This window comes from Quercus lobata, chromosome 5 (assembly GCF_001633185.2).
Source record: "Quercus lobata isolate SW786 chromosome 5, ValleyOak3.0 Primary Assembly, whole genome shotgun sequence".
NCBI lineage: Eukaryota > Viridiplantae > Streptophyta > Magnoliopsida > Fagales > Fagaceae > Quercus > Quercus lobata.
Window position 1 is genome coordinate 60,646,045 of NC_044908.1, and position 27,708 is coordinate 60,673,752.

General features: G+C 35.3%; 2 protein-coding genes and 2 long non-coding RNA genes across 5 annotated transcripts; 2 read left to right on the top strand and 2 right to left on the bottom strand.

Moving 5' to 3' along the window:
- Positions 1 to 875: 875 nt before the first annotated feature.
- Positions 876 to 12,634, bottom strand: LOC115990837 (telomerase reverse transcriptase-like). The gene is made up of 12 exons (XM_031114609.1): positions 12,161 to 12,634; positions 12,020 to 12,085; positions 11,738 to 11,906; positions 10,383 to 10,801; positions 9,163 to 9,283; positions 8,726 to 8,867; positions 7,932 to 8,106; positions 6,239 to 7,504; positions 2,847 to 3,394; positions 1,960 to 2,232; positions 1,442 to 1,728; positions 876 to 1,203 (listed from the first exon to the last, which is right to left on the bottom strand). Exons 1-11 carry the CDS (start codon positions 12,479 to 12,481, stop codon positions 1,452 to 1,454), a joined length of 3,777 nt encoding a protein of 1,258 aa, XP_030970469.1. The 5' UTR covers positions 12,482 to 12,634; the 3' UTR covers positions 876 to 1,203; positions 1,442 to 1,451.
- A 128-nt stretch (positions 12,635 to 12,762) lies between these two features.
- On the top strand, positions 12,763 to 14,650 carry LOC115991841. 2 transcript variants are annotated; one of them, XR_004092346.1, is made up of 4 exons: positions 12,763 to 13,132; positions 13,787 to 13,914; positions 14,046 to 14,166; positions 14,284 to 14,650. It is a non-coding gene; the product is annotated as an uncharacterized LOC115991841 (long non-coding RNA). The 2 variants fall into 2 exon arrangements; XR_004092347.1 differs by having other exon boundaries at positions 12,763 to 13,060.
- Positions 14,651 to 16,369: 1,719 nt separating this feature from the next.
- Positions 16,370 to 17,631, bottom strand: LOC115992934. The gene is made up of 3 exons (XR_004092725.1): positions 17,247 to 17,631; positions 17,000 to 17,047; positions 16,370 to 16,824 (listed from the first exon to the last, which is right to left on the bottom strand). It is a non-coding gene; the product is annotated as an uncharacterized LOC115992934 (long non-coding RNA).
- An 8,823-nt stretch (positions 17,632 to 26,454) lies between these two features.
- LOC115990838 lies at positions 26,455 to 27,408 on the top strand. Its single transcript, XM_031114610.1, has 3 exons — positions 26,455 to 26,863; positions 26,963 to 27,043; positions 27,212 to 27,408. The coding sequence occupies exons 1-3, from the start codon at positions 26,455 to 26,457 to the stop codon at positions 27,406 to 27,408; spliced, it is 687 nt and encodes a 228-aa protein (XP_030970470.1).
- Positions 27,409 to 27,708: the final 300 nt, after the last annotated feature.

Genomic DNA, 27,708 nt, shown 5'->3' on the forward strand with positions numbered 1-27,708 from the left:
TAAGAGGGCTGGGATCTTTCAATTTCGGTTTTTTTTTTTTTTTTTTGGTTGGAAAAATGGTTTTGTAGTTCAATTGCTCAATATATGTTTAGAAAATCTTAACCACAATTTATAATTTTCAAAATTAAAGTAGACTAGTTGCTAATTTGTGCAATGTACGGGATATATTTCACTTTGCTTGAAGGTACAATAACTTAAAAATGAAAAAACATAAATAATTCCAATATAAAAAAACTTGAAAATGAAAAACATAAATAATTCCAATACAAAATAAATGTTGAAGATAGATTAGAGACACTGATAAAATATACAATAATCTTTGCAAAATGTTATTTGAGAATAAAATGATCATCAAAATGACAAATAAAATTATTAAAAAAAAAAAAAATCATGTCCAAACAACTCATCAAAGTGGAATTTGGTTATTACTAAGATCCTATATGTAACTTACTGAAAAGATATCATGTCAGTCTTGATCTTCATTCTCTTTTGCATAGTAGTTATAACATTTAACTTGTATGTAAAATTTTGCTTTAACTCAATTGTCATTTTGGGATAAATCTATAATCATTTCACCTTCACTACTGGTACTCATCCCACGTCTTTCACCATTGTCATCCTTTCTTCCTTTCTTCGTTTAAAAACTTTTGCAAAATCTGAAAATTGAATAATCCTCTTTTTTTTTTCATTTGCCATCATCAATATTCCTAAAAGACCAAATTTTGCATGCTCCTGCAAGAAGTCATACTTATGCAAATAGTAATTTGTAGTAGAAAGAGAACTCAACATGCAAACACAATTATGGCTTGTAGGGACTACTAAATTGGTAGATCCATGGGAAGCTTTGAAATCTAAGGAGATCCAAGCAAGGCTCTTCTATCTTGAATTTTAAAGGTAAAAATATATCGTTTTATAACATTGATGTTTCAAGATCTTTTTTGGTAATAAATGATGCATTTAATTAAAATTTTAAATAACCAAAATAGAGTTCAGGACAGAGCCTGTCATAATTGTAATACAGACCCAAGGAATCATAGAAGACATAAAGACATCAGTAGGGGCCTATCAAAACACAATCTTGTTGTAGATGTCTATTTTCTTGCAAGAGCATCTGCACTCTGTAACTCCCCCCACCTTGATCAAAACTACAACTGTCTCTTTGAAATTCAAAAGCAGAGAGTAGCAGAAACATATTTGCTGATGCTGCATCATAAAAATTCCCACATGAGAATGAAACCCTTCCAGTACGAGAATTGTACCAGCTAATCTGAGTAAATAAACATAACCTTCTATACTCTAGCATAACTTTCTACTTCTTTCTAAGTATTAGGAAAAACAATAACCGAATAAACTTGAATATAGTCCCAAAAGTTGTTGGTTAGGACAGGTAATGAGAAAACAAAAAGAAAAAAGTTCCATCATTATACTACTTGTCACATACCTTCAAGAATTTAATACTTAATATTCCATATTAAAGAGGAATGTGAGGCATCAACTGCATACTTTAGTTGAGGTGGCAGTGGCACACTTGTAGGTATTGTATGTTCTAACTTATTCCTTAATGAAGATATCAACTGTTTATGCCGTGATTCTTTTCTCTTCAATACTTGTATATATGCATAAAATCCAAGCCACTCAACTTCTTCTTCCTCCAACTGAAGTATTGGCTGGACATCAGAATAATGGCATGCAGAATGCATCCGTTTCTTTATGAGCTTGTACATATACCTAACAAGTCAATCAATAAAGACAAAAGAACTGAAAAAATAGTAGAAAATAAGTAACTTTAAATTTGATAATTACATTTTATAGTTCTTAAAATTTAAAGATTGTGTATACTGCACATGGGGCTTCAACAATGCTAAAATATCAACTAAAATCAGCACAGAAAAACTGCTCTCAATAAACCAAGTTTATTAACCACATACACTGTAAGATAAACAAGAATTACATTCATACCTCAGAGATCTTTCAATAATGTGTAAATAGAATCCCGCATGAAGTTTGCATATGCACGATAAGTCACAAACATAGCAATGAAACTTCATTGCACATACCAAGAAAGCCTGATATATATTTAATCTGATAACAGCTGCAGAATTAATATTTGAATCAAAGAATATAGGGTGGCATTTAGGTCTCATAAAGCTACACAGCTTTGCCCTCAGATGGCGGCCTGGTTTACTTTGCCAGCTGACGGTAAGAGTCGAACTTAAATGATTATTCAGATACCTGTTTAGCATATGGAACAAGTTAATTGGGGAAGAAATTGAACTTTCACAAATTCTGGCTGGAAAATCAATAAGAATTAGAATTAATAAATAAAAATAAATCAAGCGACAGCCAAAAGGAAACTCTCAAGTATAATTGTTTGGAAGAAAGAAGATATACAGCCAAATAAGAATGCTAACATACGATTTTGAAAGTACCAAATGTTAAGGCCTTAAGGGCAGTACTTATACATCAATAATTTTTTGATAATTTGATAGTTGGGGAATCAGGGGATTTGAACCCTGGATGTTTAATGTTGGAAACACCACGAAATGCTAGTTAAGCACATGGCTCTTGGCAATATACATCAATAATATTTAGACTATAGACTACAGTCTGTGCAGTGTCATGTTATGTACACTTCATGAGTAGCCTGACAATGATTTGGAATGATTTCAAAGGTTCAAATGATTGTGTCCCAATCTTAGCATCTGAAGCTGAAGCCCACCAATAAAACAAAAATGTTGATTATCCATCAAGACACCACTAGGTAAATTCCAAAACAGAAGATCATAAGATATATCTGGCAAGTAGAATGACAACAAAGTAAGTAAAATGTATATACGAAAATTAACTTAGTGTAGTCTGCCTGAACTTCTAAAGTGCAACAGTTGAGAAGCAATCCACACCATCGAAGAAATGAAATGCCATCTTCACCCACATATGCCCTGCTTGATGGAATCCCTGATAACTGTCCAATATCAAAATTATGAGAAAATTTGCCATCATTCATGTAGCAGTTGTACTCACAAAATCCTCTTTGCAGCCTGGAAAAGTAGCTAGCAGCCTGCTTCTTTGAGGTTGAAATGAAGAGATGGTCATCAGTAAATCTAAGAAGTATATATCTATCCCCACTACTTTCCTCTGCAGAAGCATCCATAGAAATATGTCTTCTAGATATATCTTTACTGGCACCTTTACTAGTTTTTTCAAGAAATGGAATGATCAAATTCCTTTCCAGATGTCCATAGTATAATGAGCAAAGCAGAGGTGACAAAGCACTTCCTTGAGGAATACCTACACCTTGCACAAAAAACTTTTTATCGAATTGCAGTACATTGTACTTAACATGTTCCTTTAAAATGAAAAAGAACTCTTCTTTTTTCACATGCCTGCTCCACTCCTGTAAGAAGAAAAAATATTAAACAAAACTTAGCTTCCTCAAAAGAGATGATTTCTTTACAAGTATAACGATTCAGAACAGAGGCATTTCATTTTTCCACTTTAAAAGTATTCTGTCCCATTCGGTTGACATCTACTTGTGGAGTCCACTAGGATGATTTGACACTTAGTTTATTGAAATATTAAGTGATGTCTGTTGCTTCAAGCTAATAGGAATATCAATTGATAGGGAATGAAGTGGCATTTACCTTTTCAACTATAACAATCATTACATCTGCACAAGTGAATGAAAAAGATACATTCAGATTCAATTTCTTTTTAAAACATAATTCTCAGATATCATTGAATTATACTTCCACCTATACTTCACCAAATGCAGATTGGAGGATAAAGGGCATGAAAGATCCCCACTAGAGTTCCGTGTATAAGGGTGTGAAAGAAAAGTGCAGTGACATGAAATTGCATTTTATTAGTTCAGGCTCGATCAAATTAATCCCTATGCATAGGGAAGTAAACGATATATTTTCATTAAATGTAGAAATGATGAAAAAATCCTTAATTGTGTATGTTGGTAACATGTAGTGTGCTTAAGGAAATTCACAAGTCAAGGACCAAATTGAGAGAGGAGTTTGAATCAAAGAGCAGCTATGCTACGTAATGGGCAGAACTGACCAAACTGGAATAGAGGCATGGTGGCAGCTCTTCAACAAAATAGATCAATTTTCACTGTCAAAATTTTCTGGAAATGGGTAAATTTGCCACAGGAACTTCTGCATGGCAGCTGCTTTTAGTCTTGGGCTGTTAGTGATGCAAACAGCAAAGTTTTCAAAGAAAAAACAAGGTTAAATACCAAGAGATTCATGATTTGTGGTCAAGTTTTGATGTGGGCCTTCCTTGGCATCTTTCATCATAGGTTACTTTAATTATCATGGACTCTTAATATTAAGTATTTTTAGTTTAGAAAGTTGTTGGTTTAGTTTTGATAGTTTTACTTGAATAAGGGCAATTTGGTAATTTCCAGATTTAGAGAATGGGCTGTCCTTGGTTGTACTGAAGGCCCATGAGTCTTTTTTATGTTTTCAATCCTTTCCTATTTGGTTTAAACATTCTTAAGTCTTTTTTGTTTGTTATTAGTAATAATAGTAGAGGAATAGCTTATTTAAAGTCTCTAGGCAAGGATTTAACACTCACCAACATAAGGCTTTATTGTAGTAAATAATAATTACAGAGAGTTTGATTTTAATAAAATTTCAGCATCTTATTTGAAGCTTTGAGGGTGTGACTACCTTCTCATACCTAAGTGTGATTGCTAAGGAAAACCTATGAGTGGTTGTCCTAGTGTTTTTTTCATTCTTTATTTTAATGTTATTTTCATCTTTTTTTTTTAATAGCAAACAGCCATCAACCATTCAAGATCTAATCAAGAATCTAATTTAATATTGAATTTCTAAAGTCCCTACTACATCGGTTAGGATAAAAGCTTGATGACAGTAGTAATATGGAACAGAAAGAATACTACCTAGTCATCACAACATTGATGCATCCAATAATCTTATTACAGCACATAGATACACCACATGGGCTACAAATACTTTATTCTTTATCTTCTTTAATGTACATCAATGCATAGCTGACATAGGCTGCATATGCTTGGTGAACGAGAACAATTGGGGGACTGAGGAAAGTTGGTTCACTAGTCAAAGCATAACTGACCTAAGACTAAATCTAAATAACCCAAATACATTTTTTAAGACCAAAGTACCCTTTTGGCCCTTGAAGTTTTGGTTTGGTTTCATTTCAGCCATTTACATTTCAAAATTTTCATTTTGGCCCTCCATGTTTTATTTCATTTTCATATTGGCCTTACCATCCATTTCTGTTAGTAATCTTTTTCACTCTCTCTTTTTTTTTTTGGTAAGTATTAGTAATCTAACCATCCATAATATGTTATTTTTCCTACAATAAGGAAATTACTACATTCCACAACATTATAGAGCTAGTATTTCATGAATAGTTAAATACAAAGGACACTTAATGATTAGATTACTAATGGAAATGGATGGTAGGGTCAATATGAAAATAGAATCCAACATTAAAGACCAAAATAAAAATTTTGAAACTTATTAAAGGGTTAAAATGAAAACAACCCCAAACTTTAAAGACCAAAAGTTATCAGTAAGTAACACATGTATCCAACAAATCTTGAACCCACAACCTCACCCTCCACACTTTACCGTTACAAGGGAAGATGTGTCATTTGAGCTAGAGCTCATCGGCAACCCAAATACACTTTAGTTGACGACTAAATAAGAGTCACAACCAACTAACCAGTTCCCCAGCCATGACAAAATAGACAAGAATACCCTTGTCATTCAGTACAAAAACCAAATGAGTGCCCGTCAATCTCTACAAGTACCAAAATTACCCAAAGGGTAGCACAATCAGCTGGGCCTAGGAACCACTCAAAAATCTCTGCAAGTACCAAAATTATTTTCATTTGGCAGAGAGCTTCATTTGAACATCAAAACTTCTAGTACTAAAAGCTATGATTTGATCTAGAAAAAAAGGTAGTCCCCACTATTTTGCAAAATCAGTGACAAAAATATAAAGAATAAAAGTCCGACTCAATAAATTGCTTAAGGTGCTTACAGGATTCTAAAGACTATTTGTATATTGCAGGCACTATGCGTGAACGTGAAGGTAGTAGTTAGAACGGTAGTAAGAGCTGATACTATGTGACCTAGCTGATAAAAAGCAAAAGCAGTAATCCTTAAAATATTCAATGGAAATAGAAAAGATCTATAAGAAAACATATCACCAACTTTGATTGACTTTAAATAGTTACCTGGTTAACAAAGACAGTATGCAGTAAACGGTAAGGAACAGAGGATGTGACTTTTGGAGTGCTCATATTTTGATCCATCAAGACAAGGTTCTTATGAACCCACACAGATTTCTTTGTGCAGACTACTTGATGGGACTCTTTAAGAAGATATTCATCTTTCTGTATGATATCTTTCATTACAGTAAGCAGCTTATCCTGATCAATAGAATCAAATGCTTTTCGTACATCAGAAACAACAACAAATGCACCAGGCATGGTTGCCAACCTATTTTTCAGACCAATTAGAAATGGACATAACTTTCTGTAGACGTCATTGTAATCAAAAACTGATGATCCCAGCTTCTCAGGTTCTTCCAACATTCCTTTTAAGACAGCGTGTGTATCACGAAGAGCAATATTTACAGACTTGAATTGATTAAATTTAACTTTCTTTGGACAAGGTTTTCCTTTTCCATGCATTCCACATGATTGATTTTCCAAAGAGGATTTTTGTGTTGGCATTCTTGATGAGGCTTTTAGATTTGCCAGCATCCTCATATCATTTCCTTTGGGACGAAGCCTTAGCTTTGAGAAGCCAAATTTTCTGTTTTTCATAATATTTCTAACAGTCACATCATCCAAGTCACGATAGCCCTGATCTTTCAAGCAAGTGACGGTGTTATTTATCAACTTCTCCCAAACTGACTTCCTATAATAATATATATCTTGATTCCCATGCTCAGTTTCAGTGACATAGAAGTTTGCTTGCACCAGTGGTACTACTAGACATGAAAAGAGCCAAAAGATCCAGCTTTCTAGAAGTTTATGTCTCAAAGCATATGCAGCATCATCCAATCTTCTGGATCCCTTATGCATGTCAACACTCTCCCCTGTTGCATATTTTTGCTTTTGATTACTAAAGCAACATGAAATATTTTGAGTTGATAGAAATGGGAACTCTGATACTTTTAATTTATGCACGCATTTCTTTAATGAGAACTTCTCAAATCTTCGTAGTTGAATAAACCAGGTAATATTTCTTCTTAATATTCTCCAGTTAGAAGGAGTTCCTAGCAATTCTGTAGGAACTATACTCCTAATCATTGCCCATACAAATGACACTACCTGACTTCTCAAGCAATAGCAAGTATTTGCTTCAAACTGAGGTTCAGTTTCCTTGCAATATGCAGTATGAAAACCATGAGCTTTCTCAGGAACATTTTTCTTTGATTCAGCCTGAAATGAAAATTTCAGAAGTATTATATTTTTCTTAGAGGAAGCAAGACGTGATTAAATTAGAGTGATAGCTTAAAAGATGTGCAATGCAGTGTGCAATTCTATGATGAGCTCCCATTTAACAAACCCCCCTATCCCCTCAACTGAAAAATTCAGAAGTATTATATTTTTCTTAGAGGAAGCAAGAAGTGATTAAATTAGTGAGATAGCTTAAAAAATGTGCAATACAGTGTGCAATTCTATGATGAGCTCCCATTTAACAAACCCCCCTATCCCAACCCCACCCCGCGCGCCCAAAAAAAAAGGCCAACCACCCCCCACCCCCACTAAAAAGAAGAAAGAAAAAAGAAAATTGCATAGTCAATCTCAGTTTCCACAGTTATCAAGGCATGGATATTATGCACTACGGTGTTCAAAATGCATAGGAAACTGAGCAAGGTGTAACCTCATAATGTAAAATTGAGAATGCTAATTATGCATTCACACAACTTGTACATAACAAAATAGTCCCAATACTTAACTTAAAGTTGGTGCTAGATTTTCCAGTATCATTTAATTCTGGAACAGCACAATGCTTATCCAATAATCTCAGATGTTGGCAACACTGTGTCCTGCGTACGACCCTCTTAAACAACTTAACAAGTGAGTGGTACCTTCAGAACCAAAAACAAGCAGTTAAAGCAGAACCACCCACCAAAAATAAAAAACTGATGTATTGGCTTCAAGTGCAATTATTTAATGCCCTAATATGATCATAAACATGTCCATATTTTATACGTCAGTAAAAGTTTTCATGTATCTGTGCTCTAAGACACAGTATGGCTTCCATCTGAAGAAGCTCATTTTAATGATAACCATCATTTCATTCCAGACTTTAGTCTAAAGTACGAACATTGGCTATAACATTGTTGTCCCCTTTGACCTTAATCCCTTTCAGAGCCTTTAAACTGCAGTCCTGGTACTTGTTGAGCAAACATTGTCATTACTCATGATTGAAAGTTTGGAACTATCTCATGCATAAGTCTCCTATTCTATCTGGCAGAGGAGCTATTTAACGGTTCCATATCTAAGAGCTTATAAGAACTATGTAATCAATATTATACAGTAAGAAGAAATTTGGATTGTAGAGATCAAATCATTAAATTGAAATTAACATCCATGCCACTTCAAAAAACAATAATTGTGCCATGACAAATCAATAAAGCCCTATAAGGTATCATCATACAATTAAAAAAATGATCCACAACCAAAATATATGAATATGCCACTTACATGCATGCTGATTTGTTGACACAGAAGCCACTACTCTGGCAGCATGGCATTTCCTGAGTTGCATTTATCTCAGATAAGCCAAAGATATTGCCAATAAGAAATTTTGCACCAGCAATATTGGACTTTAGAGAATTTAGTATATCTGAAGATTATTAAGGTACTGTGTTCTTTTGCACCAAAGAGAAAGCATGGCAGAAGCTCATAGCATCACAAACTTTAAGGTCAAACTGTGTTTCTTTGGTAAATAAAATGCATAATTGCACAACAAAAGAAGAAATAAAAAAAAAAATACAAGGGGTATTGACAACCAAAGTACCATTAGTTGCCGATCATTCAGTCTATCAAGTCAGGTGAAAACAATGGAAATGAAGGGCAATTTTATAATGGAGAGAGGAAAAATTAGCTACATGTACATTTAAAATTGAACTAGAGGATACGTTTTACTGGAAACATTGATGAAGAACGTTCCATGTCATAAAACATGGATTTCCGATTAATATAAGCCCCTTTGGCGACTACCAAGGGCTTAGGAGCTTGTGATACTGAAAAACAAGGCATCTGCAGAATAGATCATATCCAAAAGGAAAATTTTCAAAGTTAAAAAATAAATAAATAAACAGTAAATATCAGGGAGAAATGTCTATCATTGCATTGAACAAATCTAAATGTTCACTAGGAGGCATAAAGTGATTCAATCTTCTTAATATGTGTAATGTGTATAGATCAACCAAAATTTAGTCTCTCTAACCCTCTTGAGGCAAAGGATCTTTTAGTCACTGACAATCACATCTATCTCAGAATCTCCATGCCAACAAACACCATTCTAGCCATGTATGTGTTAATATTGATTATGGTACTGATATCTCCTAATTGATGTTCTACTTCCAGCTTCTGTTACTTTCTTGGAGATGCTCATTAACCAGAAGAGTGAGCCTTGACATACTGCATCTTGTTCTCGTGCTCAAGCAGGCACCATGAGTAAATAGCCACAACTACCTGCTGAGATTGTTTGGTTGTATGTCTTATGTTTGCTACTTTGTTGGGAGATTACTATTTCTGCACCTAAACCCTTTATTCTGATAATAGAATGGCAATCACTATTAATCCAGACTTTCATAATGATAACACAACAGTGACACTCAGTTTGTCATATACAAAAGAAAGCAAAAAAGGAAATCAATGTAGCTGTAAATGATTGAAATGTTTATATACAACGTAATACACAAACTCCATTATCAAAATTCAATGGGATGTTATCATGTCACGCTCCAAAAATCTTTGATAACAATTTACAAAACTAACAGAGTTTGATGTTTAAAGTATTCCATAATGTGTTGAAATGAAGGTACAATTCAATTATCAATTCATGTGGGGATCATTAATAAAAGTGTAACCATGCTAGGCACACAGAGCATATATCTAAAAATTCTTCTAGATCAGGCCACAATATTAGGTTTCATGTACTAAAAGAACCTTTCTCTTTCTATTAGTAAGTTACACGGGCATTTAGTGAGCCTTGAACACTCAAACTCACCCTCCAACCATTATTGTGGGAAAAGGAAGTGCCATTGAGCTAGAGTTAACTGGCAGAATGGAACCCCTCCAACATATCAAACCAAAATTGAACTTGACAGAAAGATCCTTTGTAGGGAATCACCTTTTCACAACTATTTAAGCAAGAATTCACATCATCCTGGAGCCTCCCAGATACGCTATCTTTTTCTGTAAGAATTGTTGCAGAAGAGGTCTTAATGCTGGTTTCTTCAAAATTTAAATGCCTTCGCTTTCTATGACGCAGCCAACTAAATGGCCTTGAACGCTTTCTAGACTTTGCCACTATCTGATTTGAGATTTTTGGAAGTTCCTCATTTGAGTCCCCTTCAGTATTATTGGTACCAGTTCCAATAATTGGTGTGACTTCTTCCAATAAACTCGTTCGAGAACACTTGTTTCCATGAAGCCGACTAAATGATCTTGAACAACGCCTAACATTGGAGCCAACACAATCTCTACTGAGTTTCTGTATTTCTAACATTGAGTTAGCACAGTCAACTAAAGCCCTCTTCTTGTTGGATCCTGAGAAAAGTTGGGAAAAAATCAGCATTTGGACTCCCATCAATCTTTAAGAAATGAGATGTTATATAATGACTGAACTATCTAATGCAAATACAATAACCACAAAAGCAAAAAGTAATAAGGACAACAAGAAAAGGGAAAGACCTATTCGAAATGAATGCCCACAAAATGATGGGAACAGGTCAGGTAAGAAAAGACCAAGAAAGAAGCAGGCCTAAAGTCAGAAAGAGGCTACCAAGCAGAGGACGTTTGGAAAAAGGCAGTTTATTTTTGCTATTATTCATGAATTTCATTGTACTTTTTGGTATTATTCATAAGTCTTACTATACTGTTTCAGTTAACTTTTAGTTTTATGTACAGTACTTTCAACAAAAAAAATTTAATTTCAACTAAATAAACTATTCTCAAATGAACTTGTAAGTCTATGACAGTTGCATTTTATCCCATACAACAGAAGTGCTTAAACTTTAAAAAAGAAAGGCAATATATACCATCAGATTCTATTTATTATTTATTTAAATTGTAAAATTGATGTGACTGTGTATAATTATCTGATTGTATTAGAGTGTTCAAATGTGAACATGGTGGCATTAAATATATTATTTAAAATTTAAAATAATTTGTATTCACCAACCCTTTAGTTCTGCATTGGATATTTCAAAAAACTTCATTTTACACATTAGGCTAAAATATTAACATAGCATTTTGAAAAATTAGAGGTCCGTTTGGTAATATTGTTCTAATAACGTTGTTTAAACGTTATAAAAATACGTATAAGTAAAAAAATATTGTAAAAATTCTTATTATATTGTTTAAATAACGAAAACTACCAAACAACCCCTAAATGGTACTTATGGTGAGGTGTGTAATAACATTATATATAAGGGAATTTTGATGCAACCAACACATGTTTACAGAACTTGTACAGGTCATTACCACATTTATCAAGTGAAGTAGGTTGATCCTGAGGCTCCAATGTTTGGCTGGAAAATTTGAGGCATAAATCACTTATAGGAGGCCCTGATACCTGATAATGTTTCTTACAAGGAACTGGCACAAATATTGATGTGTACTTTAAAAGATAAAGCATGACATCATCCCCAACCTGCATAAAACAAAATGCAAGTTTCACCTTAATTCATAGTAAAAATAGGTAGCCATTGATGTAGATGTTAGTTAAAGGAAAAAAAAAAAAAAAAAAAAACAGAGAAGAAGTACCCTTTGTAAGAGAAGACACCAAGCTGGAGAGCATAGAAGTTCCATAATGGGGGTTGAATGATTAATCTGTAAACCCCATTTCCCAAAAAAGGTTGATAGCAGAAACATAGTAAGCAAAACAAAGAAAGAAAGAAAGCTTGCCTTATCATAAGCATTGCAAATAACATTAGAAGACATGGGTTGCTCAGAAATCAGTATTTCAATGGTCCTTTGCACAATCTGAGATTGGGACCAGCGAGAGTGGGGGTTGAAACGCGAGAGAGGAGGCGCATTTTCAGAGACCACAAGGAAGCATTGATTCAAGAGCTTCCGGTACTGTGGGGGGTCCTTCTCGTCTCTCACCAATGACGACATTGAAGAAGGCAGCAGCGACTCGATTGTGCTCGCCAGACTCCGCGCGCGCTTGCGGAATAGCCGCCATAGCACCTCCGGAACCCTCCTCCGTTTCTTAGTCTTAACCATTTTTGTTACCAACACCAACGCCAACACCAACAGGATTTCTCTTTTTCTTCTCAAAATCACAAAAAGATAAGGAAACTTGTTTTTTCTATGCTTGCCGCTTCACTGCCTCAAATCAAATGTAATAATAGCAGCTAAAGATTTCAAATTTTCAATCCATCGTAAGTAGTGCCATTGAAATGACATTTTTCCCGCCATCAATAACAACGGCAACATTGTCTCACAAAGATGATTTGTTGTGAAAGTCAACATAGAAAGAAAAGGATCCCGTTCCTCTCCATTTCAAAGTGAAATGGAGAGGGTCCAGTTCACGGTGGAGATTTTTCTAGAAATGATCCACGTTCATAAACGCGCCACGTCATAACTTAACCCACTAAACCCAAACCACACTTAACTACGCTTAAACTAGAGACTCTTTTAACTTAACCTGATCCTTCAGCTACCCAAAAAAGCAAATAACTCCCTCTTCCTTCAGATCTTTCTCTACCCAAAATTCAAAAACTCTCTCTCACCATTGCTCAATCTCCATGGTTACAGCTAGCAGCCACTGCGTCCTACACCTTCACTACCGGCGGAGTTCCGGTACATTCCTGTCTCTCTCCTTCGGCCGCTGGAGGTGTTATCGTCGGTGCCACCACCATTGGTGGCCGTCGGGTCCTCCTCTCTTTCTCTTTATTGTCGTTTATCTTTTATTTTTTCTTTTTGTTTCTCTTTTCATTTGCCTTTTAGAATTGACTGAATCCCTTAGAGTTTTGTTTAGTGATTGGGTTTCCTTTTGAGTATAAAGCTTGATGATGTGCTTTGGGTTTGAAAAATTGGGGCTTTTGGATACAGCCGAATGTGTTTTGATCAAGTATCTGCCTGTAGTTGTTGTGTGGTGTTGTCTTTGACATCAGTCCAAAAATTATGTTGCTTGGTCATGAGCTCATGATGTATGCTAAAAATCATTATGAAATTTCTCCCTTTTTTTTCCTAATTTTTTTAGGTATCTGTTCTTTTTCTAAATTTGGATTGACTATGCAGATGGGTATTTTTCTAGTGGATAATATATTTTGTTTCTTGTAGTTCATTTTAAAGATATAAACTGTGGCTCTTGATAGGTAATGAGGTACAGTGTTTGTGAGCTTAGAATTCTTGATTTGTTATGCACAACTGGTTTTCTAAGCTATATTGCACTCTTATTTGCTTATCAAAAAGTTTTTTCCCTCCTTTCTTGATTTCTTTTAGTCTGAAGGTTTTATTATGTCTTTTCCAACTAGTGGTATATGTTGATTTAGTGCTGACATCTAGAGATTTCTATTTATGTAGGTGTTAGAAGTTGACAGTAAGAATGTAAAAGCTCTGTACAGGAGAGCACAAGCATACATACAACTTGTTGATTTGGATCTGGCAGAACAGGATATCAAAAAGGCTCTTGAGATAGACCCAGACAACAGGTATGTTCACTAATTTTGTCAATAATGGGCTATGTTTTCTTGTCAACTGGAAAAGGTTGTGTTATCTTCAGTACAATTCACTCAATTCAGGGTTTTAGTCATTTACATTAGGATGTTGGTTGTGTTGTCAGGGATGTGAAGCTGGAGTCCAAGATTTTGAAGGAGAAAGTGAGAGAGTATGACAAGAAGAATGCCCAGTTTTATGGCAGCATCTTTGCAAAGATGAACAAATTAGAGCAAGCAAGATCAGCAGTAAGTTCACCAACCCCAACCTTTATAAACATTGTCTTTTGTCTGGATTTATTACTCTAGTTTGATATGTCTTTGAAGTCATTCATTAGTGATTGCTTTTGTGTCTTGTATGAGCAGAATACACCGCAAAAGCAGGAGCCAGTGCCAATGATAATTGACAGCAAGGTCTAAACAGCTACAGTTTAAGAATTGAGGTTGTGGTTTTTTTTTTTTTTTTTTTTGAGAAACAATTGAGGTTGTGTTAGATTCAGTGAACAGTTATGGAATGTAGATTAGTGGAGTGGTACCAAATTAACCAGTGAGATGTATTATCCTTCTAATAAAAGTGGTCATTTTATGCTTGCAATGGTCTACTTGCATTATCAGTTTGTCACTGTCCTCACTACAATATAAGAATTGAGGTTGTGTTGGATGTGTTGAAGCCTGGTTTACCCTTTGCCTGAACATTGTTCTTGTTAGAAAGCACCTGATGTCCCTTGTTTGTTTCTTTGCTTCAACTTTTCTGCTTTCATTTTTTTCTCTTTTGAAACCCTTATTTAAGGGTAAAATACAAACAATGTTATCCTTTTCAAAGACAGTTGAAAAACCTTAATATTTGCCCCCTGTTAAGATGGACAAAGTATCACATTCAAGTTTCAACCAGAATGTCCCGAGTAAAAAGTAGCACCCCAATAGCACTAGAGACTAAAAAAAAAGGCAGGGGTTCTCCACAAACTTTGATAGGGCTTTTGTAACATTTGACTGGCACAACTCGATGGTCTTGACTTGATCTTGAACTACAAAATTTGATATAGAATCCGTTATTTGCAAGCAATATTTGCCCCCTGCCTTGATCTTGAACTATAAATTTGATTTAGAATCCGTTATTTGCAAGCAATATTTGCCCCCTGCCGTATGTCGCTGATTGCTTGCTGCACTCCTAAATTTGGGAAATCAACAGCAAGGTTCTTCCCCTTTAATCAAATTGGTCCAATAACAACACTTCTGCATGTATGAAACCTATAAGAAGGGAATCTAATTTACAGATCTTTAGAGTTCACGTTTGGAACAACTTATCATGCAGAGCAAGTTACAATTCTTGTCAAAGCATATTGTCAATATCTACTATTTGCATTGAATCACATGAAGCAAATGCAATACTTACATTGAACCACTTGAATCAAATATGGTATCTAATACCATGAGACATCCAAAAGGATAAATGAATCAAATTCCAATCCAATTCTAAACATTTTAAAATTGGAATTGACAATCCAATTGCAATTTCAACTCCAATTCCCACTCCAAATCACACCCCTAAGTTAAAATAATGTTACGTCTAGAATATATGGCCATTCCCAAAGTTTAATTTATTAATTCTACAAAGAACGACAACCAGGTGTACAATAATCAGTAAAATGCTTGTGGTCAAGATGGAAAGGAATCAGATTATTGCTACAAATATTGAGCACCACTCAAGCCTAAAGAAGAGAATTGATAATTTTGCAGTGTAAAAACCGATAAGAACAAAGCCATAGTTGCCAAAATGTAGAGGGGATGAACAAAAGCATTAAAATTGGATATAGAGGTCTGGGTTCTAAATTTTACTATAGGGAAAAAGTTGCAATATAACTATTACAGGAACTGGCAATACCATGAAAAGAGCACAGCTATAACAATAAAAAGAAATTCTACTACAATAGAATGATGGATAAAGAGGGCAGCACCCAACAAGTGCTATTTTTGCTTAAGTCTGACTCTTGTCAATCACAAACTAGTTAAAGCATCTAATTTGAAACAACTAAACATGCCACAAAATCTTCAGAGATCCATCAATAATGATAAACATTGGCCCATCTAGGCAGGTGTAACAAAAACAAGTTGCAAAAAGACCAAAACTATGACTAATAAACTACTTAAGCTGCGGCACCCTTCCCCTTCTTCCTTTGGATCTTCTTCATACAGAACTCAAGTTCTTTTCCTTCCAAAATGTATCTGATAGAAAAAACAAATTGGTTTGGAAACAGAATAAGACGACACAAAACTGAATACAAAAGAAAAAATGTAAAAAATTTTGTGCTCACCCATCAGATCTACCACATTGTCCTGGTCGAGAAGAGATGCATGCCAACAGCCTACCGCCCCCAAACTGCTCTTTGATATGTGCATCAAGTGTATGACCTTGCTGATGCTTCTCTAGCTTCCTGGCGACATGGTTACTCTTTTTTGTATAACTCTCACTATCTGATCACTTGCTAAGCTTCACATCATGCACCTGCACTGCACATGCCTCAATATAGCCAAGTACACGCACCCTTTATCACCACAACAGGCACACCTCATCACACTACTAGGCACCACCCACACACTACTAAGCACAGCACACACACTAACTTAACAAAGTTTCTACATATATCCAAAACATATATTTTTCTACAAGATTTCACCAAAATGGTAGAACTTGTATAAAGAACTTATACAAGAGTGAGAACATGTGGTCTACACTAACAAAAAACAATCTAAAATTTAGCACTAATCCCCCTCCACCTCCAACAGCTGCCTTTTCTCGCTCTTGGTGATAGAACAATTAGCTCATAAGGACCGCCATTGTATAACCATTCATCAACGGCAGCAGCTTCCCATATTGGGTATAGCATCCATTTAATCATGCCATTCAACCTAACAAAATAACAAAGAGTGATTTCAATGATAAACTGATAACCATATATCAAAATTTCAAACTAACAGCAGGCACAAATGAAGCTATAAGATCACTATCACTACTAAATATGTAAATTTGTTGAGGGTTTAGCTTAGGAACTTCCACATTAAGAACTCAGCTAAAGGACCTTACCATACCACTGTACAGAGCTTTTACATTCTTACTGTCAACTTCTAACACCTACATAAATAGAAATCTCTAGATGTCAGCACTAAATCAACATATACCACTAGTTGGAAAAGACATAATAAAACCTTCGGCTAAAAGAAATCAAGAAAGGAGGGAAAAAACTTTTTGATAAGCAAATAAGAGTGCAATATAGCTTAGAAAACCAGTTGTGCATAACAAATCAAGAATTCTAAGCTCACAAACACTGTACCTCATTACCTATCAAGAGCCACAGTTTATATCTTTAAAATGAACTACAAGAAACAAAATATATTATCCACCAGCAAAATACCCATCTGCATAGTCAATCCAAATTTAGAAAAAGAACAGATACCTAAAAAAATTAGGAAAAAAAAGGGAGAAATTTCATAATGATTTTTAGCATACATCATGAGCTCATGACCAAGCAACATAATTTTTGGACTGATGTCAAAGACAACACCACACAACAACTACAGGCAGATACTTAATCAAAACACATTCGGCTGTACCCAAAAGCCCCAATTTTTCAAACCCAAAGCACATCATCAAGCTTTATACTCAAAAGGAAACCCAATCACTAAACAAAACTCTAAGGGATTCAGTCAATTCTAAAAGGCAAATGAAAAGAGAAACAAAAAGAAAAAATAAAAGATAAACGACAATAAAGAGAAAGAGAGGAGGACCCGACAGCCACCAATGGTGGTGGCACCGACGATAACACCTCCAGCGGCCGAAGGAGAGAGACAGGAATGTACCGGAACTCCGCCGGTAGTGAAGGTGTAGGACGCAGTGGCTGCTAGCTGTAACCATGGAGATTGAGCAATGGTGAGAGAGAGTTTTTGAATTTTGGGTAGAGAAAGATCTGAAGGAAGAGGGAGTTATTTGCTTTTTTGGGTAGCTGAAGGATCAGGTTAAGTTAAAAGAGTCTCTAGTTTAAGCGTAGTTAAGTGTGGTTTGGGTTTAGTGGGTTAAGTTATGACGTGGCGCGTTTATGTACGTGGATCATTTCTAAAAAAATCTCCACCGTGAACTGGACCCTCTCCATTTCACTTTGAAATGGAGAGGATCCGGATCCGAAAGAAAAATGCAATTTACTTGTTTTGAAAACTTTTTACAAGGAAAGAAAAAAGATTTTTTTTTTTATTTTTATTTTTTACAATTTTATATCAAATAGAAAAATGACAAGGATATACACATACTCATTCCCACACTTTACTTATGTGTCAACTCTTAATTAGATTTCAACATTTTCACATGAGTCTATCGCATGTACTTGAAAAAACTGAAATCCATGAAAGATTTGAAACATAAACAAGGTGTGAATTTGGATTAATGAATGGGTGTATCCCTAATTATTTGAGTGTAAGAATGAATGAGTCCCTAGCATTTTTCCATAAAATATCATAACACATTAACGCCCCATTTTATTGCCTCAGTCACTCCCTCTCTCTTTCTCTAGTCATTCTCCCTTCTAAGTATCTCTTCTCCAAAATAAATCAAACCCCCATGCTTCTCTAACCAAACTAAACCCTCATTTGGGAGGAAGGAATGGAATGGCAAGATTTAGCAAGTGGAGCTCTCAAAGGCAAGAAATCGAAGATTGATTACTTGGGCTCAAGGATGACCAAATCCAATGGGTAAGGGGTACCCAACATGATCAAACTTGAAACTGCTAGGTTTTTCTAATATATCATGGGTAAAAGGAATCGAGTCACATTTTCCTTGGTTAGGTTCAAGTATTACTCAAATTCAATTCTTTTTTTTTTTAAGGTCTAAATTTAAAATAATACCGCGCCAGTTGTATCAAAATCTATACTTTATAAACATAATTGCAAAATAATCAAATCAGATATTTCACCACTACTCTTATGGGTATTAGTGGGGTGGTTATTTTTGTGCATATATTTATTATTTATTGAATTTTTTTTTGTGCACATATTTATTATTTATTGAATTTTGATACAATTGAAGTGGTATTATTAATTTTGTGTATGTAACAATAGTCTGAGCATTCTGTTTAGCTCACCCTGATTTTTTTTTTTTTTTTGGTAAACAGAGAGAAAAATATATTACATAAAATCAGCAGTTACAACTCGAGTGACTCGGTTATACAAAACAGCATTAGCATCATTAGATAAGACCTCCATAATACCAAAAGGGGGGGGTCATATAGTAAACAAAAGGTTCAGACAGACTATGGCCAAGTTTAGCAAGGAAATCAGCGGCTTTGTTGGTCTCCCTATAGCAATGTTGCAGCTGGACCTCCTGGAAAGCTTGAAGAATGGTCCTGCAAGTATCCACAATGGGTTGGGTTAGCCGATTGGTGGCTTTAGTGTTAGCTCACCCTGATTGCAACGTCACACTAGTCTACTTTAATAGCATTGAAATTTGTGGCTAACATAACATGGTCTTTGACTCTTGTTGCACGACTTTAATAGCATTGAAATATGTGGCTAATCTTTCCCTCCAAAAAAGAAATATGCGGCTAACCTCTTTGACTTTTGTTGCATGTAGTGTAACGCTGCAATCAAGGCGAGCTAAAAGGAATGCTTAGATCATGGAGAATGCTAAATCCAAATGTAAGGAGACTTTGGCATTTTAAGTTTTAAAGTGCTTTGCATCAGGGAATGCTAAACCCAACTGTTGTAATTTTTTTTGCAATACTGCTACAATTGCACTATAACAGCATTCTAAAAAAAAAAAAAAAAAAAATTATTCCACCTTTTTCTCCTGAAATTTCTCTCTCTTTTATCTCATTATTTCAGTTCTCTTCTCTCTCTTCCTTTTCTGTTTCTCCATCTGCTCTCTCCTCTCTTTAGACCCAAACACCATTCTCCTCCTAACATCAACATCACACATCACAGTGGCTTATTTTTCTGGTGGGTTGCGATTCGGCGGATTTTGTGGTTGCTTTTTTTTTTTTTTTTTTTTTTTTTTTTTTTGCTTTGCTTTGACCGGTGCTTAAAGGAAGAGGTGGGTATGGCTGAAGTGGGTTGTTGGTTGTGGTTGGGTCATGGTTGGGTCGTGGTTGGGTTGTTGGTTGTCGGAGATCGCCAGATCGGCGTCATGGCGAGATCAGCGTGGGTCACGATGATGGGTTTGGTGGAGATTGGCGTGGGTCACCGCATGGTTGGCTGGTTCTTTTGGGTTCTGCCTTTCCGACGGCTTTTTTTTTTTTTTTAATATTGGTTTTTGTTCCGATGGGATTTTGGTGGGCAGTGGGCAGAGGTGGGTATGGTGGAGGCGTGGTGGTGGTGACTGGGCAGTGGAGGTGCGGTGATAGAGGTTGAGGGAAGGTGGAGGAAAAAATTGGAAAAAAACAAAAAAAGAAAAAATATATTTTATTATGTAGATATATTATTTTAATGTGTAGTATGGCAAAATAGAGTTTTGGGATGTTGGGTGTGTTGTAAAATGATATGGTATAATTGATAAAGTAATTTTTTGAAATGATAAAATGGGATAGAGTAGCATTTCCTGATGCTAATGCTTAGAGTGGATTAGGATTCAGAGCAATATCCCAAGCTAAAAGGAATGCTTAGACTGGATTAGGATCGTGCAAATGGCGGCTCCAAGTTAGAGTCAGGGTAGTCAAGACTACCCTAGCCTAGAAAAAAAATCATTATTATATATAAAATTTAAAAATTTTATGACTTTTTTACCTTAAAATAAATGTGACCACCCTAAATTTTTTTAGGTCCAATATAATTAAACTTTGGACAAAATTTAGCAACAAACTTGGTTGTATATTAAGATTACAACTCCACTCAATATTTTTTTATTAAATATGAATTTTAACAATTCCATAATTAGATTACATTTTTTTTTCCTTATATCCTCCATGTTTACAAAACTTCAAGAAGATTAAAGATAAATAGCTTATGTCATCAATCAAATGTTTAATTTTTGAGTTTTTGTAATCTAAAATTATACACAAAAAATAAGTTTATAGATCAAATAGTAAATAACATTCGATTGACATGAAACTTGACATGTGTTTTATGAATATAAAAAACATACAATTCAACGGTTAGATTTTCAAAATATGTAATCATGTTAATTTGTTTAGTGAAAGCTGTAGTTTTAGGTTACAACTAAGTTTGTAGTCAAATTTTGGTCATTTTAACAATATATTGTACAAACAAAAAGAAAAATCCAAGAAAATTTTTATTTGACTAAAATTTTAAAAGAGGTATAGCTTGCAGCATTGATAATGAGATATAACTATCTTTTTTATTAAATATTGTATAATTTAAGTTTCTTAATGACCACATTGGAAAAAATTCATAGAGCTGCCACTGGGTGCAATTCATCATTTCCATTCACAAATTTTATTCACTTTTTACCTTTTTAATTTTCATTTTTTACTTCTTTAAAATTTTTCTTAACTTTTTTGAATTAATGGTTGAGATTGAAAGTTGCTTTTTGCAACTATTAATCTCAACCATTCAGAGGAATTGCATCAGGTTAGAGTAATGTTGCACCAACTTTTGACACCAGCTTTTAGGGAAAATTATTGAATACTCCGGAAGTATCATAAATGCGTACTTCCTCCTCTCACATGAATTGTGGGTTCCACCATAAATTTAATTAGTGAGACTCACAATTATGTGAGAGGGGAGAGTACGCATTTATGGTAATCCAAGAGTACCTAATAATTACCCAGCTTTTAGTATTAGCTTTTAGTTTTTATGTACATCATTTTAAAACTTTACTTTTTCCTGCATTTTCTCAAATTTTCAAGATACAAGTATATTTTAGCAAAAAAATTTTAACAAAAAGCTAAATACGCTGTTTCTAAACAGATATATTAGTTAGGGTTGGGTTTTTAATTTAAGTTGATGAACTTTTTTTTTTGTTGGATCCATTTTTTTAAAATAATTGTTTTGTGAAAATGAGAGTCCATTTGATAAGAGATTTCTAGTAACGTTGTTTGTATTTATTGGAAATATGTATAGGTGAAAAAGTGTGTGAAAATACGTGTAATGTTGTTTAAACAACAGTAACAAACAAGCTCTAAGTTACCAAAAACTATAAAGTTTGTCTCATATTTCAGTAATAAGCTACCAAAAATTATAAGATATTGAACAAACACTCAGTTAAAGAAGTATTTGCTATTTATTTTTACTACTTTTCAATATAGTGAGACTTGTTGGATTGTTTCATAAACAATTCATTCACACACCCTGTACAATATATATATATATATATATATATATATATATATATATATATATATAAATGGCGAAGAAACAAATTTTGAAATATCTTGATTCCATTCATGACTAAAATCTTGAAAATTTTAGAAGTGTTACAAAATATTTGAAACTCGTGAGAAATGTCAATTATTATAGTTTTTTCATTGATGTGTTTGATAATAATATTTCCTTTTAAATTCTAAAATTATTTATTTATATACACTTTTTAAAAAAATACATTTTTAGAGGACAAATATTCTTTATGAACTTTCCAATGCAACAAGTAAATCTAATAACTTTCCAAAAAAAAAAAAAAAAGAGGAAAAAGAAGTAAATCTAATTAATAAGATTCTAAAAAAGTTCCTTCTTAAAAAAAAAAAAAAAAAGGTTAAGCAAAAAGCTACGTCTAAAATGGCTGATATTACTGTTTGGTAAAGGCGTAAAGTAAAATAGCCTAGTAAATAACTCCAGTTAGGTCTATCTTCTCACCCGGATTAGGATTCAGTGCAATTCACCCTACCATGTCTCACAAAAATATTTTACTTTTTACTTTACTTTAATTTTTTTCTTAACTTTTTAAATCAATGGTTGAAATTGAAAGTTGCTTTTTGCAACTATCAATCTCAACCCTCCATCCAAATAAATAAATAAAAAATCTCAACCCTCCATAGCAATTGCATAAGGTGCAATACCTAGAGCATTGCACCTGATCTCAATCCCTTCTCACCCACTGTGTACTACTGTGCCGGTCTCTGTGTACCACTGTACCGGTCTCTGTTTGGCCATATAATTATTAACTAGTTCATAGCTTTAGTTAGGGGTGTACAGCCAACCCACCAACCCGCCAAAACCGACCCGACCCAACCAAACCCATCGGATTGGGTCAATTTTTAGGACTTGGTGGGTTGGGTTGGGTTACAAAATTTTTTTTGATAGTGGGTCGGGTTGGGTTTGTGTCACAAAATTCCAAACCCACCAAACCTGACCCGACCCACCCATATATTTAATATATATTTAAAATATATTATATAATTAATAAATTTTTTTAAATAACTAGCTCTTCCTATCCTATATAAAAGTCAATTAGTACACACAAACCCAAGTAAATTACTATTGTTGTTTAGTCATTAGTGTTGTTTGCCTTTAAAGAGTTACATTGATACTAATCTTTGGGTTTTTTAATATGTTTATATTAATATTTTTTTCTACTCAATTTAATAATTAAAAAAATTGTCAAACCCATGGGTTCAACCCAACCCATGTGGGATGGGTTGGGTTGGATTGAGTTTTTTTTAACCTGTCATGGTGGGTTGGGTCAAAAAATCTCTTTAGTCCAACCCAAACTGACCCATGCACACCCCTAGCTTTAGTGTACAAGTCTAAGTCTTTTTCACCATTAAAAAAAAAAGTCTAAGTCTTTTTCTTTTTTAATTTAATTTATGGAGTATTTAGTTTTTACCTTGGTTGATATATGTGTATTACAGTACCACTACTGCCACAATAGGCAATAGCTTTAGGCTTTAGGCTTTATCTACTCTTCCCTTTAATGTTTTAATAATATTTTATATTAGATTTTAATTTGAAAATAGTGGTTTTCTATTTGGTTACTTCGATTTTAGTAAATTAAAATTTTCTTTTTAAATAATAAGTAAGAGCATTCTTATCAATAGAGTTTCTCTCCCAGGTAGGAGTTCTCTCCCTCTCCTCTCAAAAAAGGAGTTCTCTCCCTCTCGTTTTTTAGTATCGAGCACTCCCTCCTTCTTTCTCCATTTGGGTTTTTTCCTTGGGTATACCCATCACCCCTTCCTAACGTCGCCATGGAACAAGCGGTGGCAGAAGGATTACTCAACCTCCATCTCACAAAGGAGGAAGAAGAAGAAATCTCAATAACAACAAGGAGCAAATTAGAGCTTCTAGAGGAATGTGCTTTGAGCCTCTTTGGTAGATTGCTATCAAACTGACATCAAAACCAAAGGGCACTGAAGAACATGCTAACATTAGCATGGAAAATGGGCTCCGACCTGCAGATTGTAGATGTGGGAAACAATATACTACAGTTCAAATTTAGCTCCGAGTACCAACTGAAGTGGGCTGAAAAAAATGGGTCATGGAATTTCGACAATAATCTCCTATTACTGTGCAGATGGAAAAAAGGTCTCTCAGATACAAACATCACTTTCACCCACTCCCTTTTCTAGGTCCAGATTTAGGGACTCTCCTTTGAGTACATGTCAGACGAGGTAGGTAGAGACCTTGGAAATAGTTTGGGGAAATTCATTGAGTCAAACCGAAGAGCAAGACAGATAGATCAAGCAAAATTTATTCGAATCAAGGTGGATTTACAACTTGATAAACCTCTTAGGTGTGGGGGTAAGGTAGTTAGTGCAGATGGTGAAAAATTCTGGGTAAATTTCAAGTATGAAAGGCTTCCTACCTTCTGCTTCCACTGTGGTAGACTGAGGCATGATGACAAGCACTGTCCGGAGATCACGGACCAACAAAGCTCATCCAAACAATATGGCAACTGACTCTGAGCGTAGGGAAATTCGAAGTGGGGGACGGAAAAATCAAGATCCACTAGTAATGGGGGTCGGAGTGATGGTAATGAAGATAGAGTAGAGGAAAATATTCAAACAACAACAAAAAACTCCTACGCTTTAGCAACAGATGGTGGTGAAGGCAGCTCAGGTAGCGACGGCAACTGGAGAAAGAAAAATTCAAAAAATATGGAGATGTGTGATGTCGCAAGCTTCAAGGAAAATCAGTTAGCAAGAAATCAGAATGGATGGGACTACTCTATGCGGGTGGTACACTGCACCACGTAACTGTCAGGGGCACATGATGAGGCAGCTGCTCCCTCCAACGGTCCACCAAGAGATTTGAAAAAGGACAAAGAAGCATTGGATGCCCTTTCTCTAATGGGCCAGTAGGCCCAAGCAGGAACAGAGTCTATGGAAGTCTCCAACCCACTCAAACTCATGGCTGACCCAACCGAAACTAATGAAAGAAATAAGGGAACCGAGGGCCCTGAAATAGAAAGGAAAGTGAAAGCAAAGGCCCAATGGAAGAAAATAGCAAGAGAAAAAGGGAAAAACAAAAGCCCAAAAGCTGAAGTCCAACCACCAATTGCAGGGATTAAAAGGGTGGGAAAGCTAATATTTGAAGAAGGGGAAGAATCATTGCAAAAAAGGAGATGTACAATCTCTAATACAAGTCAATCTGAAACTGAAGAGGGATCGGTGGTGGCTGCAAGGTAGCACCGCTGGGAGCCATGAATCCCTTAAGTTGGAATTGTCGGGGGCTTGGGAACCCCCAGTTAGTCAGAGTGCTACATGACTTAATGCGGCGTTAGGATCCCAAAGTGGTCTTCCTTATGGAGACTAAATAAAAAACTAGACGTATGGAAAGGATAAAGAATAGAATTGGGATGGCAAATGGCCTTATTGTTCCCTGTATAGGCCAAAGTGGAGGACTTGCTCTCTTATGGGTAAGAGAAGTTGACTTGGAAATTAAAAGCTTCTCAAAGAACCACATAGATGCAACTATCATAGAGCCTGGCAACAACTTCAAATGGAGGCTAACCGGCTTTTATGGTCACCTTGAGACCCATCGAAGGTATGAATCTTGACACCTTTTAGCATTTCTTCATAATCAGTCCCAACTTCCTTGGCTTTGTTTAGGAGATTTTAACGAAATTTTATCAATTGAGGAAAAATTAGGAGGAGCTCCTAGACCCCAACAATAGATGGATGACTTTAGAAAAGTAGTAGATTATTGTGGTTTTCAAGACTTGGGCTATATAGGGCCTGATTTTACTTGGTGCAACATGCAAGAGGGGGAAAACAGAAAATACTTGAGGCTTGACAGAGCTTTTGCAACTCCAGAATGGATTGGAAAATTTGGGGGGAAGAAAGTACACCATATAGTTGATTCCACTTCTGATTATAGTGCACTAGTAATCTCGGACTCAACATCCAAATGCCACACCCAAGCAAAGCAGTTTCATTTTGAAGTAATATGGACTAAAAATGTTGACTGCAAAGCTATTATTGAGGCGTCATGGGGGATGGAGGATGATCTTAGCACCCCAGAAGGAATAATGGAGAACTTAAAATTATATGTAGCTGAGCTAACTAAGTGGAGTTCAAAGGTTTATGGGAAAATTCCAAAAAAAAAAAAAAAAACCAGGCCAAAAGGAACGCCCTAAATAGCATAACCAAACAAGACAAGGGAGGAGACATGAGCACCAAGATTAATAGCCTAAGGAAAGAAATCAACAAGCTTCTGGATGATGAGGAAATCTATTGGGGGCAAAGAGCTAAAGCTCACTGGCTTAAGGAAGGGAACAAGAATACTAAGTTCTTCCATGCTCAAGCTTCTGAAAGGCGTAAGCAAAACACAATTTTGAGAATCTGGGATGAGCAAGGCAGATGGTGTGATGAAAAGGAAAGCACTGCCCAAGTAGCCATTGCCCATTTTGAAAATATTTACATAACAGATAATCCAACACGGGTTGAAGAAGTAACTGCAGCTATCCCCTCTAGAGTGACTAATGAAATGAATGCAAATCTCACTTGGGACTTCACCAAGGAAGAGGTATCCATAGCTCTCAAACAAAGCCACCCTACCAAGGCACTTGGCCCCGACGGTATGTCTGCCATATTTTATCAAAAATATTTGAATATTGTGGGCTGTAGTATTATTAATATGATTTTAAATGTTCGTAATAACAATTTGTCCATGGCAGAGCTGAATAAAACAAACATAGCCCTTATCCCTAAAACAAATAATCCTAAAAGAATGTTTGAGTTCCGCCCCATCAGTCTCTGTAATTTAGTGTTTAAACTCATTTCTAAAACCCTTGCTAGCAAACTTAAAACCCTCCTCCCTCACATTATAACGGAAAATCAGAGCGCCTTCACCTCCGATCGACTCATTACTGACAATGTGCTTATGGCCTTTGAATTAATGCATTTCTTAAATCACAAAAATGCAGGTAATGATAGTTTCATGGCAGCCAAGCTCGACATGAGCAAGGCCTTTGATAGAGTTGAATGGTGCTTCATCCAAAGGGTTATGGAAAGAATGGGTTTCAACACTAGGTGGATAAATTGGGTAATGCAATGCATCACCATAGTCTTCTACTCAGTTCTTATAAAATGGGGTAGCGTGGGGAAATATCACCCCAACTAAAGGGCTTCGCCAGACCCCCTCTCCCCAAGCCTCTTCCTTCTTTGTGCTGAGGGCCTCTCTGCTCTCATACATGAAGCTGCACGAAACCAACAATGGATGGGCATTTCAATTTGTAGAGGTTGTCCAAGAATCACCCACCTCTTCTTTGCGGATGATAGCACTCTCTTTAGCAAGGAAAATGCCGAAGAGAGTCAAGAATTAAAACAAATCCTTCAAAAATATGAAGAAGCATTTGGCTAAAAAATTAACACAGACAAATCCCCAGTGTTCTTTAGCCCAAACACACCTTAGGCGGTCAAA

What these genes read in the sequence shown, in the direction of transcription:
- LOC115990838 (XM_031114610.1), top strand. Translation starts at nt 26,455, where the DNA reads ATGAGCACCAAGATTAATAGCCTAAGGAAAGAAATCAACAAGCTTCTG. An exon ending in CAAGGCACTTGGCCCCGACG is followed by an intron (nt 26,864 to 26,962) that starts GTATGTCTGCCA and finishes TGTCCATGGCAG; the next exon opens with AGCTGAATAAAACAAACATA. An exon ending in GTTCCGCCCCATCAGTCTCT is followed by an intron (nt 27,044 to 27,211) that starts GTAATTTAGTGT and finishes ACAAAAATGCAG; the next exon opens with GTAATGATAGTTTCATGGCA.
- LOC115990837 (XM_031114609.1), bottom strand. Translation starts at nt 12,481, where the DNA reads ATGGTTAAGACTAAGAAACGGAGGAGGGTTCCGGAGGTGCTATGGCGG. An exon ending in TACTTCACTTGATAAATGTG is followed by an intron (nt 10,802 to 11,737) that starts GTAATGACCTGT and finishes AACTTTTCTCAG; the next exon opens with GATCCAACAAGAAGAGGGCT. An exon ending in ATCAATGTTTCCAGTAAAAC is followed by an intron (nt 8,868 to 9,162) that starts GTATCCTCTAGT and finishes AATAATCTTCAG; the next exon opens with ATATACTAAATTCTCTAAAG.